This window comes from Sarcophilus harrisii, chromosome 3 (assembly GCF_902635505.1).
Source record: "Sarcophilus harrisii chromosome 3, mSarHar1.11, whole genome shotgun sequence".
Classification (NCBI taxonomy): Eukaryota; Metazoa; Chordata; class Mammalia; order Dasyuromorphia; family Dasyuridae; genus Sarcophilus; species Sarcophilus harrisii.
Window position 1 is genome coordinate 491,559,844 of NC_045428.1, and position 19,951 is coordinate 491,579,794.

A 19,951-nucleotide genomic window follows, 5' to 3' on the forward strand; every position below is an offset into this window, starting at 1 on the left:
GAGATTTTTTACTTTTTCCAATTGTATTTCAGGAGTTGTTGCTCTCTTGTAAGGCTTCTCTTTCCTTTCCCCATTTATCTTCTAACTCTCTTTTGAGACTTTTAATGGTCTCTTCTATGAGAGCATCATGTAAAGGAGGACAGTCTGATGCATGTTTGCTGTTTGAGGTCTCTTCAGGTTTGCTGACCTGCTCTTTTTCTGCATAGAAGCTGTCGATAATTCTTTTCATCTTTTTATTCATGTTTTAAAGCCTTTAGGGTAGGTCTCCTAGGCAAGGGGGTTACCAGCTTCCTCTGCAGAGCAGGGAAGATGTAAACCGATTTCCGGCTCCGAGGTATGGGAGTGCTCTGAGTGAGAGTTTTCCCTTCCCCCAACAGGAAGTGGATTCAGCACTGGCCGAGCTATCAAAGTGCCCAGTTGGGCTGAGTGGGTTAGCGATTGCCCTTGGCTAGAGACTAAGGGGTGAAAGTGTCACTGCCCCAGGCCGGAGCCTCTTGTGGGACTGTGAGTATTAGCAGCTGACCGCAGACCACCCCAACTCTGCCCCAGTGTCTCTGCCCGATGCAAATCGGCCCTGGAAAAGCTCTATGGCCCCAAGCCGAGCCCCCCACTGCGCAGATTGGAGGCTAACCCGGGCTGCGTCCTCCTGCCGTGCAGGATCACAACTGCCCCAAGGAAAAGCCCGGTACTGCGGGTTGGGGCTGCGCTTGTGCTGAGATCTGTGCTTTCACTTTCGGTTTGAGACTCTCCTCGGAACCTAATTTCTCTCCCCGTCTGCGCTGATCTCCCCCCTGGCCCCGGAACCAATCTTTTTTTGGCAAGACTGCAGATTTTCTTCGGCCGGTGAGTTGTTCTACTTCTTATCTTTACGAATTGTAGCAGTCAAGACTATTTTTGAGGCTCGATATAATATTGATAAAGAGGGTAAGAGAAGAGCTTAGAAAGTCGCGTGTGTCTTCTCCGCCATCTTGGCTCCGCCCCCATTTCCTTGATATTCTTGACATTTTGTTCCTTTATATAAATTTTGTTTAAATTATTCTAGTTTTATAAAATATTCCATTGGTCATTTTATTGGTGAAATTCTGAAGAAGCAAATTAATTTAAATAGCATCATAATTTTTAATACATTATTTTTACTTATCTATAAGAAATTATTTTCCTAAGTATCTTTAGTTTTTTAAAGTGTTTTATAATTAGATTCATATAATTATGAATACTTGGTAGGCTGACAAGTATTATATATCTTCTATAGTTATTCAGAATGGAAATTTTCTTTCTACATCTTCCTGTTGGGTTTTGTTGATAATAGGTTCTGAAGTTATTATTTTAATTAATTTTTACTGAACTTTATTCATAGAATACTTTATTTACATCATTATATCATCTGCAAAAAGTTTGTTTCTTCTGTGCCTATGCTTATTCTTTTGATTTCTTTTTTCTTGATTTATTGCTATCGCTAGCATTTTTAGCATTATATCAAATAATGGTCATGATGGAATCCTTTCTTTAGTTTTGACATTATTGCAACAACATTGAACTTACCTACATTATACATAATACTGGTTTAAGATAAATACTACTTAACATATAAAGAAAAAATCCTTATATTTTCTTTTTTTTTTTTTTTTTTAACAGAAATAGGTGTTACATCTTAAGTCTTTTCTACAGCTATTGATAGTCACATGATTTTTGTTGCTTTTATCATGATTTTTATGACAATAATTTCCCCAATATTAAACTAATCTTGCATCATGCATGTTTTTGACAAGTAGTTGTATTACCCTTTTCTATTTTTTAAAAATTTTTTGTGTTTATGTTCATAAGTGACATTAATTTTAATTTTTTATTCTTTTTTCTCTTTTGTTTGGTTATCAAGACCTTGTATCCTAGAAAGATTTTGGTAGGAACTCTTTTCCTGTTTTTATGGTTAATGTAAAGTTGGAATTAATTGTTATTTGAAGGTTTGTAAAATTCACTTGTAAATCGTTCTTTCTCTAGAAATTGTTAAAATTGAAACTTCATTTGGCTACAAGCCAAGATTAAAGTGAAAGAATAGTTGGTGCATGATTTTTTGTTCCAAGATGATTGTGCACTCAATACAACCTCTGAGGCTGAGATGCAACAAAGTTTGCATCTTCTCTGCTACTTGTATTACTTTTGGCCTAAGAATTAACATGAAAAAATAAATACATAGGTTCTCCATCAGCTAGCACCATACCATCTATATGTGGATCATTGGTTGCAGCAAATGGAGAAATTTTGAGTACTGCAGATAACTTCACTTACCTTGTCAGTATATTTTTTGGGGGGATATACACATAGGTGATGAAGTTGATGCATGTATTGACAGAGAGCTAGTTCAGGGTTTGGGAGACTCTAAAGGAAAAGTATGGGAGAGTATTGATTGCCTCCTAAGCTGAAGGTCTATAGAGTTGTGCTGATCTCATTGTTATATACTTATGAAATCTGGACATAATAAGAGCATCAGGCTGAGAAACTGAATTGCTTCTATTTGAATTGTCTTAGGAAGATTCTGAAAATCACTAGACCAGGTAAGACATTGAAATCCTTTCTGGAGCTGAACTGCCAAGCATAAGACTCAGCTGCAGAGTGCAACTCTGATAGGAGGGACTCATTGTTTGAATGTCAAACATAAATTTGCCAAAAAGACTATTTTACAGAAAACTCACATAAAGCAAGCACTCAGATGGAGGTTAGAAGAAGTGGTACAAGGATACTCTCGAAAACTTGGGAATTGTTTGTATGATGTTGGAGACACTGGCACAAGAAGACCTAGCATAATGTGCCCACATCAAAAAAGGTGCTGTGCTCTATGAGCAAAGCAGAATTGAAATAGCTCAGAAGAAATGCACGATGCACAATACTAGAGAATTTACCCTAGATGTTCATAGGAACGATTTATGTCTGACCTGTTGTAGACTTCTGAACTCATACTGGTCTGGAGAGCCATAGTTGGACACACTGTACCTTAGTGATATTGATGTGATTAAGCTTCAGGAACTGAATGATGTGATCTAGGAGAACAATTCTGGGTTTCAAATGATGTGTTTGAGCTCTAACATCAAATGATAAATTTGATGTAGGCACCAAATGTTGGGGTTTGGTCATGTAAAGAATTCACAATGACCATTCTCTTTGGCAAAAAGTAGATTTATTTAGGAGAAGAGATTATAGAAAAAATGAAGAGATACAATAGATACCAGGAATGGTAAATATGAAATAGAGTTGGGAGAGAATATAGTTATCAAGAAAAGGGTTTTTAACAACTAATGATGGAAAAGAGAAGTTTCCTATTGGAATTTACAATTAACCATGAGAAAGAGAACACCCCATGAAATTGGAGTATGCCCTTAGCTAGTTAGCACTCTAAAAGCATTAATTAGAAGAAAAAAAGAGAGGCATGGTGGGGGATGAGAGGGGAGACACCACATAGCAAGGGAGGGATGAGGGGAAAATTACCAAAAGGCAAAGTCTCAGTACTGGGCTATAACCCAATTCTGTAAAGATGGTGTGAGCCAAGGACAGATTAACAGGGAAATTTAACCTCAGGGATTTGACATAATTCGGATTTCTGAACAGACATATTAAGATGGGGCTACCTATAACCTCTGCAGGAGATGAGACCATAAGGCTACACTGATCCCCATTAGTGTCCCTTCCTGCTTGTTTCAGCAAGTAATTCCATCACTATTTTGATCTTTCTTTGCCAAACACAGTTACTTAAGACCTTATGAGTGTCATTTTGCATCTCTGAGAACAAAGGATAACAACTAACCATTTAGTTTTCAAAATGTCTATTTTTATTTTTTATTGGGATTTTCAAGTTTTTTGATTTTACTAGTTATTTTGTATACTCAATTTTTCAAATTGTTCTCTCTCTCTTTCTCTGTTTCTCTATCTCCCCGTCTCTGTCTCTGTCTCTGTTTCTCTCTGTGTGTCTTTGTCTCTCACTCTTGCTGTCTCTCCCAAATGTTTAGAAATATCAATTTTTCTTCTGCAGGATTGCCTTAAATTTATTTTACACATTTCGATAATGGCTAACTTCTTGTTATAATCATATATAGATTTTATGATTGGTTCTTTGACCCACCATAATTTTAGAATTAAATAATTTAGTCTTTAATTAATACTTAATTCTTTATCGTATGATGGTTTTTAAAATATAATGTTATTTGAAATCTTTGGGATCACTAGATGGCTCCAAGCCTGGAGTTGGGAAGTCCTAAGTTCAAATCCAGCCTCAAATACTTCATAACTGTGTGACTCTGGGAATGTCTCTAAACCATGTTTGCCTCGATCTTAAATGATCTAGAGGTCAAAATGGCAAACCACTTCAGTATCTTTGCCAAGAAAACTCCAAAAAAGACGACTGAAATAACAACAAACACACAACAAAAGAAATACTTTTTATTACACTAAAATTTAATTACATTGTAAACAAAGATTTATTACAATAATATTTTTACTTGTTTTTATTTGTGAGTTTTTAATTTCCTTAGAAGTTGTTTAAAGGAGAATATTGGGAGAGTTCATCTGGGTTACTGTCTCTTCTTTTCTATCCTCAACGCACCACCATAAATATATTCTTAAAACTTATTGTCCTTGACTAGCCTTCCATTTCAGATATTGGACCTGAACTTCTAAGAGTTTCTTTATCCCAGCTTCTACCCAATTCAACCCCTTAATCACAAAGGCCAATTCTTGCAACAGTCTTCTTCAATTGGTGGTATAGTGGAAAGAATGCTATACTTGGAGTCAGGAAGACCTGAGTTCAAGCTTTTTTTTTTTTTTTTTTTCTTTTTTTCCAAAGCCATGTACTAGCTCATTAGGCAAAAGCAACAATTATCATAACATTTACTCAATGGGCAGAAAAAACATGGATGATTAAATATTATCATTACTCAATAGAAAACATGAAAATTAGTTGATCAAGGATAATGCCCTGAAATCATGTTATCTCAGTTACTATTCTACCTTCAAATAGGTCCTCTAAGAATGCTTATGTAAGGATCAGTTGACTGGTTTTCAAGCTCTGTTTCTCTTCCACATTTTATCTGAGAGGCTCTTTAATTCAAATGTGAATTTTATGTTTTCTTTCAAAATTTTCTTTTTCTGCCCCTTTAGTAATCAAATGTTCACATATTAAAGGAGCATATTTTACATCATCATAGAGTTACTCATCACCAATAAATTGGTAATGATTTCTTTGACCATGACAACTTGTGAAACAAAATACAAGAATGGCCATCAATCCTGTATAGGCATCTTTTGTTTATATAATGATGGCAGTGCAGCAGCAGAAAAAAAGGAGGAAGATAATGATTACTCAGAATTGGATAAATTTGGGATAATCTTTAATGTAATTATATGGATATTAATTTTTTGCTGTAAATGAAAGCAAAATATAGAGAAATTGCAATGAAATGGGATGATGTCTCAAAGGCAAGATTTTATGGTACACTCAAACATTTCCTAGAATACCTAGTGACCCACAATACTCATGATGATAAAACAAAAGTCTCAAAAGATTATAATGAAGGTTATGGCAATTTATATATAAATATTGAATGCAGATGATAAGGAAGCAGATAAATTCCCTAAAGTGTCTGAAAAACATATATATATATATATATATATATATATATATATATATACACATGTCAGTGACAGAAAAGGATAAAAATTATGTAAGAATACAGGGTTTGAGAAAGTGCCAAAGGCTTGGAGGCCACTCCAAAACCTCAGGTTTATCTTTCTTGAATAGCTGCTTCATGAGGAGAATTGGAAGAAACTAGACATGACAAACATTGATCAAACATTTTCCAGAGGAAAAATGAAAGAGACTATATATTAACAGGAAAGAAATTACTTGGTTACCTTGTTATAGAACTCCAGTTGTTAATGATCCCCCTCTTCCTAGAAATTACATTGTTTATATTTTAATATAGTTTGTTTTTATTTATCTATGTACTTTCTGTTTCCTGGGGTGGAATGGAAGCTCCCTGAAGGGCTTTTGGAACAATTCAGGGACTATTCTATGTTCATTTTGGCTGCTTAAGTAAACAGTACAGAGACATAGCACAAAGTACTAGATGTGTACAACAAATGGCTTTCAAGCAGAATTTACTGGATCCTGACAACAATTCTATGAGGTAGGTGGAATATATTATTATCTTCATTTTATAGAAAATGAAACTGAAGTCCTGAGTTAAATGATGTAGCTAGTATATAATAGTAGTAGAACTCAAAGTGAACTTTTCAACTCTGTCTAAATCCCAGAACCAAGAATAGAGCATTAGGCTGGAGTCAGGAAGACCTGAGTTCAAATTTGACCATTAGCTGTGTGACCCTGGGCAAGTCACTTAATAACTGTTTGCCTCAGTTTTCTCGTTGTAAAATGAGTATCATAACATCACCTACCTCATGGAGATGCTAAGAGGATTAAATACAAATGAGTTCAAATGTTTGTACTTTAATGCATGGAGTAAGTGTAATAAATTAATGAACTAGAAGTGACTATTGTAGAGTTTATTAAGGAAGTTCATTAAAAAATAAAAATAAAGACTATAATTGCTTAGAGTGAGCTTAATTTCTTATAAGAGAAAAAAGTCTGTGATATATACAGAAATCATTTCATTACTGTTTCTTAACCATTTATTTTTAGCACCACCTCTCATTTCCACTTCACTTTAAAAAAAACAACCACCCTATATTTTCAAGCTCCTTTAACTTAGGTTTTGACTCCTTGTTCTAAGTGTATGAATACAATTTTAATTCGCTGCACTATAAAAATACTGTTGTGGTAACAACTTGGGAAAGATAAAAAATAAAAAGAAAGAAATGAAAAAAATCTATATAGAGAGAAAAGAAGAAACAGGAGACAAAATAAGAGATGAAATATTTTTAACAGATATATAAAATTAACTATTCTCTTGGCAGCCTAACACCATTTCATTCAGAATCATATTGTTTTTCACTTAATAGTATTTTCTAATTACATGTAAAGATACTTTCCAACATTCATTTTTGTAAAATTTTGAGTTCCAAATTTCTTTTCTCCCTCTCATCCTTCTCCCTTCCTCAATACAGTGAGCAATCTGATGTGGGTGTTAATAGAATTTCACTGCATTGGTCTCTAAATTGTAAATAACTAGGATTGCCCAAAGCAGGCCTACAGGCAGATTTTTTAGAGATCAAGTAGAAATTTAATTAATCACTTTCAGAGTGAAGAATACAGTTTGAAAACTGGAAGCTCTCCTGGGAAGACCTTACCTGTTGTAGGAAAGGTAGAGATTTTATTCACAAATCATAAGTAGTAAGAGAGGAGGAATAGTGAATTGCAATACAATCATTCCCAGGGTTTGAGCAGTTTGACCAGCCTACTAGTATAACAATTCTTGGATTGTTTCAAATCTTGAAGGTCTATGACTACCCCCACTCTAGAGCATAGAACCAGAGTTCTGTTAAAGAAACAGTCTTCTATAACCTTCGATTCACTTCACTTATTGTACACAGGTACAGCAACAGCACACGAATGTAGCCATTGTCAAAATGATTAATAATTTTAAGCTGCACTGTGAGTTTCTGAGTCCCAAGCCAGGAAAAGCAGCTCTGAGAAATATAAATTATTAGTATATTCATTATATGTATCATCATATTGATTAATGTGAAAATCATGATTTTCTTTATGTAGGTTCTTTATGTATAAGCATACTAAACATTTTCACATAGTCATGTTGTGAAAGAAGGATCAGAAGAAAAGGGAAAGGCCAAGAGAAAGATAAAACCCTCAAAAAACCTAAAGTGAAAATAATATGCTTTGATGTGGATAGCATTTTCTATTGCAAGTCTTTGGAGGTTGTCTTGGATTTCTGTATTGCCAAGAAGAGATAAGTTTATCATAGTTGAGATTCATACAATGTTGTTATGTACAATGTTTTCCTGGTTCTGCTTACTACACAAAGCATCAGTATCATGTAAGTCTTTCCAGATTTTTCTTAAATCTATATGCTCTTCATTTCTTATGTGTTAGGGAATTTCCTTCTCAGAATTGCCATGTATGCCATGTCAGCTGGTAGGGTGGACCCAGGAGGTAAAAGGGGGCTTGGCCTCTGAGGCAGGAGGTTGTGTCTTACAGGTGTTAAAGATTCCTTGAGATGGCGAGGTGTGTGTCCTCTTGTTAGATCTTTTCTTAGGATGCAGCACTAACTCCAGCTGTCTCTCTTTTGTGGATCCACCTAAGCAGTGCTGAGTGGGCTAGGCACGGAGTAATCCCAGAGGAGAATAAATATAAATAATCAGCTTTGAGTTCATAGGCAAGGATGAGGAGAGAAGTAGAGAGAGGCAGAGATATAGAGAGATTCAGAGATTCAGAGATTCAGAGATACAGAGAGGCACAGAGGCACAGAGACACAGAAACATACATACACTTGCTCTTGCTTCTTGCTAACCTCTGCTGAGATTACCCAGAAAGAAAGGCTTTGTCACTTTAACATTGGCTTGTCTTCATGTATATACAGGGAAAATTGGTATGTGTGGCCCTGGCAATCAGTAGCCCCGGTGGGAAGTTACAAATGGCACCCAAACAGGGACAGAATTGGCCAGGGACCTCATGAATTCAGCTGGTCCAATCATGGGAAGGGAGACGAGACCCCAAGACTGATAAAGCAAGCTAAAAGTAGATGTGATGTCACAGTAAGAGGCAGTGGGGAAAGAATCAGGAAGTAGATAGATATACAAACAGAATTTGGATGTGTTACAGAAGGCAGCAAACCAGGAAACAAGGATTTGGTGTGTTTGATAGCCCCCAGGAAAGAATGTGGACCCCACATTGGGTGCCACTTGTGACTCCTCCCCACTCACTGAGGAGCCACTATTACTAGTCTCTCTTAATTCCTAGGACCTCAGAAGAATCTCTGGCCACTGTCTATTACAGTGCTTCTACCAATCTTACCTCAATAGGAGGTCTTCAGAGATCTCTGGCCACCACTTCATTGAGTGGTGGTTTCACTTATGATAGAGCACTCAAGGGACAGTCACATGCAAGTTTAGGATTTTTTATTCCATGTGTTACAAAAGTATTCCATTACAGTCATATACCACAACATGTTCAGCCACTCTGAAACTGATGGATATTCTCTCAATTTCAATTATTTTTGTCATCACACAAAAAAAGGTGATATAAATATTTTTGTACATTTGGGTCTTTTTCCATTTTTATGATCTCTTTGGTATACAGTAGTAGCAGTGGTAGTAGTAGCAGTGGTAGTAGTAGTAGTAGTAGTAGTAGTAGTAGTAGTAGTAGTAGTAGTAGTAGTAGTAGCAGTAGTAGTAGTAGTATTGTTGGATCACAAAGTATGCAGTTTTAAAACCCTTTGGTCATAGTTCCAAATTGCTCTGCAGAATGATTGGATCAGTTCAGAACTCTACCAACAATGCATTGGGGTTCCAATTTTCCCACATCTTCTTCAGCATTTATCATTCTTTGTTTTCTGTCATATTAGCCAATCTGATAGATATGAGTTGGCACCTCAGAATTGTTTTAATTTGCATTCTTCTAATCAATAATGATTCAGTGCATTTTCATATGATTAAAAATAGTTTTAATTTCTTCATTTGAAAGCTGCCAGATCCTTTGATCATTTATCAATTGAGGAATGACTTGTATTCATATAAGTTTGACTCAGTTCTCTATATATTTGAGAAATGAGGCCTGTATGAGAAACACGGGCTATGAAAATAGTTTCCCAGATTTCTACTTTCTAATTTTGGTTGCACTGGTTTTGTTTGTGTAAAATCTGTTTAATTTACTGTAATCAAAATTATCTTTTTTTGCATCTCATAATGCTATTTATCTCCTATTTCATCATAAATTCTTCCCTTTTCCATAGATTTGATGGATAAACTCTTCCTAGATTTTTTAATTTGCTTGTGATATTGCCCTTTATGCAACTTTGCTAAAGTTGTTAATAATTTTAAGTAGTGTTTAGCTGATTTTCTAAGTCCAACATCTTATCTGAAAAAAATGACAGTAATTCATTTCAATTTTTTTCCTTCTCTTAATACTAAAACAAACATTTCTAGTGTAATATTGAATGATAATTGTGATAATGGGCATCCTTGCTTCATCTCTAATATTTTAGGAAAGGCTTTTAGATTATCCCCACTACATATAATGCTTGTTAATGGTTTTAGATAGGTACTGCATGTCATTTTCAGGAAAACTCCACAAATACCTATACTCTCCAGTGGTTTTTGGTTTGTTTGTTTGTTTTTATTTTTACTGAAGCAATTAGGATTAAGTGACTTGGCCAGGGTCACACAGCTAGGAAGTGTTAAGTGTTTGAGGCCAGATTTGAACTCAGATCCTCCTGACTTCAGGACTGGTGCTCTATCCACTGTGCTACCATAGGTGCTGTATTTTGACAAAAGTTTTTCTGCATCTATTGAGATAATCATATGATTTTATTGATATGATCAATTAGACCAGTAGTTTTCCTGATATTAAACCAGCCTTATATTCCTGGTATAAATCCCACTTGGACATAGTGTATTACTATGGTGATAGATTGCTTTAATCTCTTTGATAATTTTTTACTTAAAAATTTTGCATCAATATTTATTAGAAAATTTGTTGTTTAATTTTCTTTCTCTGTTTTGGCTATTTCTGGTTTAGATATCAGTATCAGAGGTTGTTGTTTGTCCTTCTCTCTCAAAAAGGACCATCACATTAGGGAGATGATGCTATGACAAGCAAGTGAAGGATTTAAGTGAGGGAGTGCTGTGCAAGGTCAACCATCTCACTTTTCCCTCCAGAATCATTTGGGTCCAATGTCCAATTATAGACCAGAACAACTGGAGATGGCACTGGATGAAATGGGAGACCTTGGTCTTTATAAACTAAGATATTTAACAAATCTTAATTTGGCTGAGGCTGTATATTTTTTTTATCACAAAAGAAAATTGTTAGGACTCCATCTATTTTTTCAAACAGTTAATAAAATATTAGAATTTATTGTTCTTTAAATGCTTAGTAGAACTCAGTTGTAAATTCATCTGGCCCAGGAGATTTTTTTCATTGATGGCTTGTTCAATTTCTTTTTCTAAAATGGGATTGTTTAAGTATTTTATTTCCTCTTTTGTTAATTTGGGTGCTTTATATTTTTGTAAATATTCATAGATTTCACTTAGACTATCAGGTTTATTGGCATACAATGGGATCAAATAGCCCCTAATTATTACTTTAATTTCCTCTTTATCAGTGGTGAACTCATCCTTTTTATTTTTTGATACTGATATTTTTCATATTGACAATAGTCATGTTGTCACATGTCTTCAATGAGAACAAACATGGCATCAGATTTAGCAATAGTGCTGATGATAAATTCTTCAAGGCAAAAGAAGTAGAGAAAGTGTTGGTGCATGATTTTTTTGTTTGCAGATGATTGTACACTCAAAATAGTCTCTGAAGCTAAGATGCAAGAAAATTAATGGATTGATTTTCTGTTGCTTGTGCCAATTTTGTCCTAATAATTAACACAGGTACTTCCTCAGCCAGCACCACATTCTCCCTATGTGGAACCATTGGTTACAGCAAAGGGAGAAGATTTGAATGCTGTGGATAAGTTCGCTTGTCTTGGTAGTATTATTTTCTAAGAATGTACACATTGATAACGAACAAAACTAATGCAGACAAGATTACAAGGGAAGCAATAAACTGGGGAAACATTTTTATATTCAAAGGTTCTGATAAAGACCCCATTTCTAAAATATATAGAGAATTGATTCAAATTTATAATAGTTCAAGCCATTCTCCAATTGATAAATGGTCAAAGGAAACGAACAGACAACTTTCAGATGAAGAAATTGAAACTATTTCTAGTCATATGAAAAATTGCTTCAAATCACTATTGATCAGAGGAATGCAAATTAAGACAACTCTCAGATACCCTACACACCTTTCAGATTGGCTAAGATGACAGGAAACGATAATGACCAATGTTGGAGGGGATGTGGGAAAACTGGATACTGATACATTGTTGATGGAACTGTGAATGGATCCAACTATTCTGAAGAGCAATTGGAACTATGCTCAAAAGTTATCAAACTGTGCATATCCTTTGATCCAGCAGTGTTTCCATTGGGATTATATCCCAAAGAGATCTTAAAGGAGGGAAAGGAACCCATATATGCAAAAATGTTTGTGGCAGCCCTTTTTATAGTGGCTAGAAACTGGAAATTGAATGTTGCCCATCAATTGAAGAATGGCTGAATAAATTATGGTATATGAATGTTATGGAATATTATTGTTCTGTAAGAAACAATCACCAGGATGATTTCAGAGAGATCTGGAGTGACTTACATGAACTGATGCTAAGTGAAATAAGTAGAACCAGGCACTCATTATACATGGCAACTGTACAATAATCAATTCTTATGACTGTGGCTCACTTCAACAATGAGATGATTCAAATCAGTGCCATTTGTTTAGTGATGAAGAGAGCCATCTGCACACAGAGAAAGGACTGTGGGAACTGAGTGTGGACCACAACATAGCATTCTCACTCTGTTGTCTCTTGCATTTGTTTTCTTTCTCAGTTTTTTCTTCCTTCTTGATCTGATTTTTCTTGTTCAGTAATATAATTGTATGACTACACACACACACACACACACAGACACATATGTATTAGATTTAACATATATTGGACTACCTGCCAGCTAGGGTAGGAGGGAGAAGGGGAAAGTTTGGAACAAAAGGTTTTACAAGGGTCAATGTTGAAAAATTAGCCATGTATATGTTTTGTAAATAAAAAACTTTAATTAAAAAAAAAAGAACAATTTTTTTTTCCTGTGACTATTATCTCTGCCATTAATGGAAAGCTTCTAGTGCCAAACAATGCCAGCAGTTGGTATTATGAATATTTTTATAGTCATAATAAAGATAAGCTTTTCATGACATTTTAGGTCAGTTCTAAACTGACATGTCATATCAGTGGTTGAAGTTCAGGGTTGAAATAAAGTGAGAACCTCTTAAACCATATAATTCTTAGCCCCTCCTTAAAAGTGTTTTGCTACTCACCACTCCCTCCTCCAATATGACCTCCCCCACTTTCCATATTCCATTCCCCTCTTATTTTCCTACAGGATAAGGTATATTTCTATAACCCTACTGAGTATGCATGTTATTTCCTCTTTGAGCCAATTCTGATGAGATTAAGGTTTACTCACTCACCCTTTCCTCGCTATCTTCCCCTTCACTGTAAAGGCTTTTTCTTGCCTCTTTTTTTATGGCAAATAATTTACTTCACTTCACTTCACTTCACTTTTCCCTTTCCATGTCTCCCAGCACATTCCTCTCTCACCTCTTAATTTCGTCATTTTCAAAAGATATTGTCCCTTTATATTCAACTCTCACCTCTGCCTTTTGTCTGTATGTACTGCTTTTAACTGCTATAATAATGAGAAACTTCTAATGATTTACAAGTATCATCCTTCCATGTAGGAATGTAGACTGATAAACCTTATTAAGTCCCTTATGATATCATTTTCCAGATTATCTCCTTCTAGGAATCTGACCCCAACCACTCTTTTCTGCTCTCCAGCTGTTAAGAGGTATCCCTGCCCCACTGTAAAGTTTAGTGCACTGAATGGTGCTGGGGGTGAGGCTCTACTTATTGGGGCAAAGCTGGCACTGGACACCCGACTCTCACCCCATTGCCACATCCTCCCTGATGACCTTCTGACTCCTCCCTGGTTTCTCCAGGCCTAGATATTTAAAAGCCTCTAGCAATACTGCTGATCAGAGGTCCTTGGTGATGCTGGTGTCCATGCTGCTGCTGGGGCAGGGGCGGGAATTGCATTAGAATGGCCCTTACTGGAACTGTGCTAGACTCCCACCCTAGTTCCATAAACCTTTTCTGCTGACCTTCTAAATTATTTTTGTCTGGAAAATGTTCTATTTTGGGGTGTTCTGATACTTTAAAATTTGTTTAGAGTCATTATTTAAAGGAATTTGGAGCAGCGTGGGTTAGAGGTTGGGTAAGTTCCTGCCTTTACTTTGCCATCTTGGCTCCACTTTCCAGAAGAAAATTTTTTCCAAGCTTTATAACTATCACATCTGATGCTCACAACAGTCCTAGAAATAGATGTTATTCTTATTCCCATTTTAGAGTTGAGGAAATCAAGTCAAATGGAAATTAAGTTTTTTTTTTTCTTTTTTTGCTAAGGCAATTGGCGATCACACAGCTAAGAAGTATTAAGTGTTAGTCTGGATTTGAACTCAGGTCCTCCTGACTTCAGGGAGTACTCTATCCACTGCACTACCTAGCTGACTCCTATCACTGGATTTTTAAAAGTGAATTGCAATGGTGCTTTATGAAGCAATTAATGGTAAAGTAGATAGAGTGCTGGACCTGGAGTTAGGAAGACCTGAATTCAAGGCTGGCTTCAGAAATACTTATTAGGTGTCTAAACTTACATCTCCTTATTTGACTAACTGCTTCATTCATCCCTGAGGATATGTAATGGTATCCTTTCTTAATAATGTAGACAACTTTTCCTTTCCTAAAATTATAATAAACACTGTATATTTATAAGACATCCATGCGATCATTGCTGAATTTCAACAAAACTAATACTGAACACAAAAGTTCTCTTTGTGGTGTGATCAGATCTTTTAGTCTTCAATCAAATCACTTGTTAGGGTTGATCTTATGTTCTTGCTGACTGTGCCAAGATATTCCTCAAACCTATATTCTGGGATTTCTCCCTATCCTATTGTGAACACATACATCCTGAAAAGTTAGGGTCACTGAATATTATAGAAATCAAGATTATCAATGAAGCTTTATTATCCCATGTGATCTAGTCAACCAGAATAGTAATAACATTATACATTCATGACCCACTTATTACAAAAGGGCATGTAGAGCCTCATGCTTTCCTCTTGTCCCCCACTGTGATACATCATCTTACCAACTTGTATTCACACTTTCTTCTAGGCACATATCTACTGGAATCCCTCATTAGGCATATTTTGTCCCTCTATAATACTTAGTAGATAAACCTTTAAAGAGTCCTTCCTGGTGGTTTTTTCCTATTCCTTAGCAGATGTAGTTTAAGAACATATTAATCTGATTTCCAATAACATTATCAGGGGGATGGAGGATTTTAGAATCATATGCAATGCTCATGTCCCAGGCATCAATGAAACCCACATTGAGATCCCAGAAAATGTCCCTCATAATGAGGTACTGAATATATCCATGAAAGTTGACAGCTTGCGAAGGGTCCATGTGCATCTCCCGTAAGTTTTCTGATTTCAGGATAACTCTTGTATCTGGACTTCTTAGAAATAATCGCCTAATTGCCTTTTGGATATTGATAACTCTTCGGACAAAGATATCAATGGGGAAGAGCCTGAAGTGTTGTCCTAAGGTAATGACAATGACTGTGTTTCTGTCTCCTGCTACTCTGTCAATTTCACGGGTAATATATTCATGATCTTTTAATGTGTATATTTGGTTAGTCACAAATGGAAGTCCATGTTTTTTCCATTGAATATAAATCTGTCTTTGTGCATCCAGAAGTACATGCTTCTCAAATGGTCCACTTCCATGATGATCAAAATACTTCAGTGCTGATTAGGAAAAAAAATCATTACATCTCTTAAGTGAAGAAAATAATCTTACTGCTTTTCAGTGCAGGCCAAATTATCTCACTCTTAATTAGTAATTAGAGAATAATTGTTATCTACCATGATATATTGTCAAGCTTCCCCAATTAAATTTTCCTTTGCTACACATGAAAGGAAAGAAAACTAACATTTTCTTGTGAAAAATGTGAGAATTATTTTGAAGATTTCCCAGCAACCCTATAAAAATCAAGAAAATCAAACAAAGAAAATCCCCATAGAAATACGGTTATTAAAAAAATAAATTCAGAAATCTTACTTTTCACAAATTTGGATAAGTACTTTATCCACTGGCGTAGGGTAGAATCTCCCATGAGGTAAATGAGTTTTCCTTTCAAACAATTATTGATTTCAGTCACATTGCTTAGCTGAGTTAGTTTACAAAATGCTGGATTCCACTTCTCTTGCAAAGAATAACCACTGGGAATAGGGGACTTCATTCCAATCTGGCATTTCTCTTTTACTGTTTCAACATCTGATAAATTCAATGCATTCAGAATTAGTCTATCAGAGTAATCTTCCTCTCTATTACAATTACCAAAATATTCAATCATATTGATGCTGTCTCTCACTAATCAGAGAAAAGGTGATTCAAGCAATGCCCTGAGAATACCCATATACAGATGCCACCTGAGGGATGGCCTTAATAGCCTCTTCAGGACTCATTTCAAGAATCTTAAGACTTTTATGAGAGTTCTTTTTATATGAAGATAATGCTACTAATGCTACTTCAAAATATTCATTTTGAATTGGTCTTCTAGTAGTGGATAGTGGTTTACTCTATTCCATCTATACTCCTTCACCTGATCTCCCTTGTGACCCAGGCCATTCACATATCTGATGGCTTTTGGTTCGAAGAATAATCTGACTATGAAACAGAGCAAAGCTACTTGGATGCTTGAAGAAGGAATTGTTGATATTAGCATCATTAGAATGGCATTCCAATGAAGAGAGCTAACTACATGGAGAAAATGAAATAAAAACCTCATCTATTGTTGCACTGTGGTTCAAAAAACTACCAGCAGGGTGAACCTTCACTCTTGTCTTCCTTTTCTCTGTTCAAGGACCCCCAGACACCAAGATCCCTTTGGAAACAGTAAGATGGAAGAGTAGAATGACTGTTTACACTGCTTGAATGATCTGGAAGTCTCCAACTGCAATTCTACAGTGAGATGGAGTACCAATTAGACTTACCATCTACCTTGTTACTGCATCCAGAACTATTTTGGACCTTACAATTTGTCACAGCACTCCAGACCTCCAGACTTCTAGGACACTGCTCATCTGATCTGCTCACACTAATACAAAATGATAACATCTATCCAATCTTTGAACATTTAGAGATGCTAGGATTTTCCAAACACTCTAGCTGAACTCTCCTAGACATATTGTTTCTCCCAATTAAAGCGTGAGCTCCTTGGGAACTAAGACTGTTTTATCTTTTCCATCTGTATCCGTAGCATTTAGCAAAGGACTTGGCAAGTAGTAAATATTTGGGAAATTTTTAAATTCATTCAAAACGTGGATTAGTTCCTACTGTGAAAAGAAAAAGATATTTCAATCATAATATCAGGTAGAAATACATATCAAAAAGCCAAAAACCCTAGGAGACAAAAGGGAAGAAAAAAAGAGGAAAAGACAATCAACTTTCCTTCAGTTTTTCAATTCAGATAACTACCATATAACTGGCATTGATAAGGAAAAGATGCATCCAGATGCTTTCTTTATCTAAAGAAAGTCAAGAAGCATCAGAAATAGCAGAAAAAGTCACTTAGACAGAAGGCCAAAAAAAAAAACAAAACCAAAAACCAAACTTGAACAAAAGTTCATAAGACTGGGGAAAGAACAAAGAATTGTTCTTGTGCCCTGATTCATGCCTTTGCAAAGACTCAGGTTTATACCTTAACTTGGCAATTGATTTTATCTCAAAAAATTGATCTACTTGGTATCCTGACTTTGGAAGAAATGAAGAAGTAAAGTGATTTATTCTATCTAGAAAAGCTCAATTACATTAAAATAAAACTGGAAAATACTATTATTGGTACCCAAATCCCAGAGTTACCAAATATTCAGCAATAAAAATATAACTTCATAATTTATAGAAATCTTTATTTCATTATTTGCATTATTATATGCTTCTGATGAGATATTATGGAGGGAAATAAATAGCTCATTTTTATGTAATATTTTATAATTTGTGAATCGATATTTAAACCCTGGCTAAGGCCTAAATCCAAAAAACAAAATGATGCTTGGGATCTGATGGGGAAATGGCACACAACCACACAACTCTGTTAGAGATTTCAAATATATAAGCAGAAGGAAAATAAGGAAGCTAAAGGAAGAGTCCTCAAATGTGGAAGAAATCCCTGTAGTCTGAATTGTGTAGTGGCTCTGATTTTTCATCAGAGTAAAAATCATTAAGGATTTTCAGAGGTCAAGTCCCCTCATTTCACAGATAAGGAAGCTATTGTTTACAGTGATTTACTGACTTTCTGGGTCTAATGGTCTAGACATGAGACTTAAAGTCAGGAAACCTGAGTTCAAAACCCACTTTGAGTGTTTATTGACTATATGACTTTGGACAAACTCATGTAATTTCTCTGTTCTTGAGTTTCTTTATATTTAAAATGGGTTGGATTCAGTGGTCTCCAAAGTCACCTTCAGTTCTAAGACTGAAGTCACCTTCAGTTCTAAGACTGATTTTATGAGTTTACAGGTGGCAGAATAGGGATATGAATCCATATTATCTGATTTCAAATCCAGCATTTTTTCTATGGCATCAAGTTGAAAAAGAATGCAAAATTTGTTTAAAAAATAAAGAAAAGAAAAGAAAAAAAGAAAGAAAAGTTGCAGATCAATACCCACATACTCAGAAACATCAGGTATAATATTATGCACAGGATTTCCTAAAGACTGGACACCATTTTAATTCTCTACCCCAAATTTTCAATCCAATTTCAGGAATATTTTGTTCCTGGAAATATGTTTGTATTTTTATAATATATGTTACTTTTAAAAATAGAATTGGCTTTACAAAGTTTTCCACAATGGTCAGTTGGTTGATTGAACAACAACAACAACAAAAATGTATTTCTGTTATATAAATTGAGTGAGATTTCCATTTGTCATTGAAGCCCATAGGGTAAAACTGCATTTCCAGAGAAATTCCAGGCTCATTGACTCACAAATTGAGATGGTTCCAGTAGAAGTCTAAAAGGGAATCTATTTTTCCCACTGACTTCATCATAGATGCCTTCAAATGGTACCAGAGCAGAATGATTGGCCAGAAGGAAATAATTCCTGTACAGATTGAAAGGGGGCAAATGAAAATGCACACACCCATGCTTTGATGACAGATGTGGCTAATTAAGAAGAAAAACTTGTTTAATTTCTTAGCATAGGATTTCTTATTTTCTCATGTTCAAGGAATCTGACATTCCTCATTTTTCTTTTGATATTCCCTAGGGTGTTCCCTGGTCATAATACAGGCAGAATTGCAGGTGGATGAAAATGAGTGACTTTTAAAGAATTATTGAGCATAATTCACAATAGAACAGAGCAGGACAAACTTACTGTTACAATAGGAGACCATGATGTGTTCAAATTCTCTTATAATTTCAATGTCTGCATCATACCTTAAAGAAACAAGAATACAAGTTAACCTATGTTCAACTTAGATGCAATATGCAGAACTACAATAATAAAAATAAAAACTCTAAATATGTCCCTAAATTTTTGCAGGTTTTTTTTTCAACAGCAAAGTGATTCAATAGATGTTGCACTGGACTTGGAGTCAAGAAGACCTGATCAAAACCCACTTTCAGACACTCACTGTCTCAGTTCCACAACTGATAAATGAGGATAATAATAGCACCTACCTCTTAGGTTATATGAGGCTTACATGATATAATATTGGTAAAAAAAAATACTTAGCTCTGTGTCTGTGATCTATTAGAAGCTTATTAACTACTTCATTTTCTTCCTTCCCATCCTTTGCCTGTCTTTAGGTTAGAGAGGTAATATTGTACAGAAGAAAAAAGAATTCAGATTTTACCTCTGACATATACTAATTAAATAACCATGGAAAAGGCAGTTTCTCAGTGTCTCTGGAAAATCTTTGACATATAAAGGATTTGCTGATATACAGACATGCATAGGTAGAGAGTGAAATTCATAGGATTAGAAAGGAAAATTTTTTTTAATAAATAAAAAAGAATGTTTTGATTAACCCAAATG

The 19,951-nt window shown here is 35.2% G+C and overlaps 1 protein-coding gene across 1 annotated transcript in view; it reads right to left on the bottom strand.

Annotated features, from left to right (window-relative positions):
- Window positions 1-14,323: 14,323 nt before the first annotated feature.
- LOC100934689 (NXPE family member 1-like) overlaps window positions 14,324-19,951 on the bottom strand; it is a 45,701-nt gene continuing 40,073 nt past the window's right edge. The window contains exons 4-6 of the mRNA XM_023499455.2: window positions 19,289-19,350; window positions 15,972-16,187; window positions 14,324-15,658 (exon numbers count right to left, since the gene is read on the bottom strand). Of these exons, the coding sequence (XP_023355223.1) occupies window positions 15,123-15,658; window positions 15,972-16,187; window positions 19,289-19,350 (814 nt within the window). The 3' untranslated portion in view covers window positions 14,324-15,122. The remainder of the gene's footprint in view (window positions 15,659-15,971; window positions 16,188-19,288; window positions 19,351-19,951) is intronic.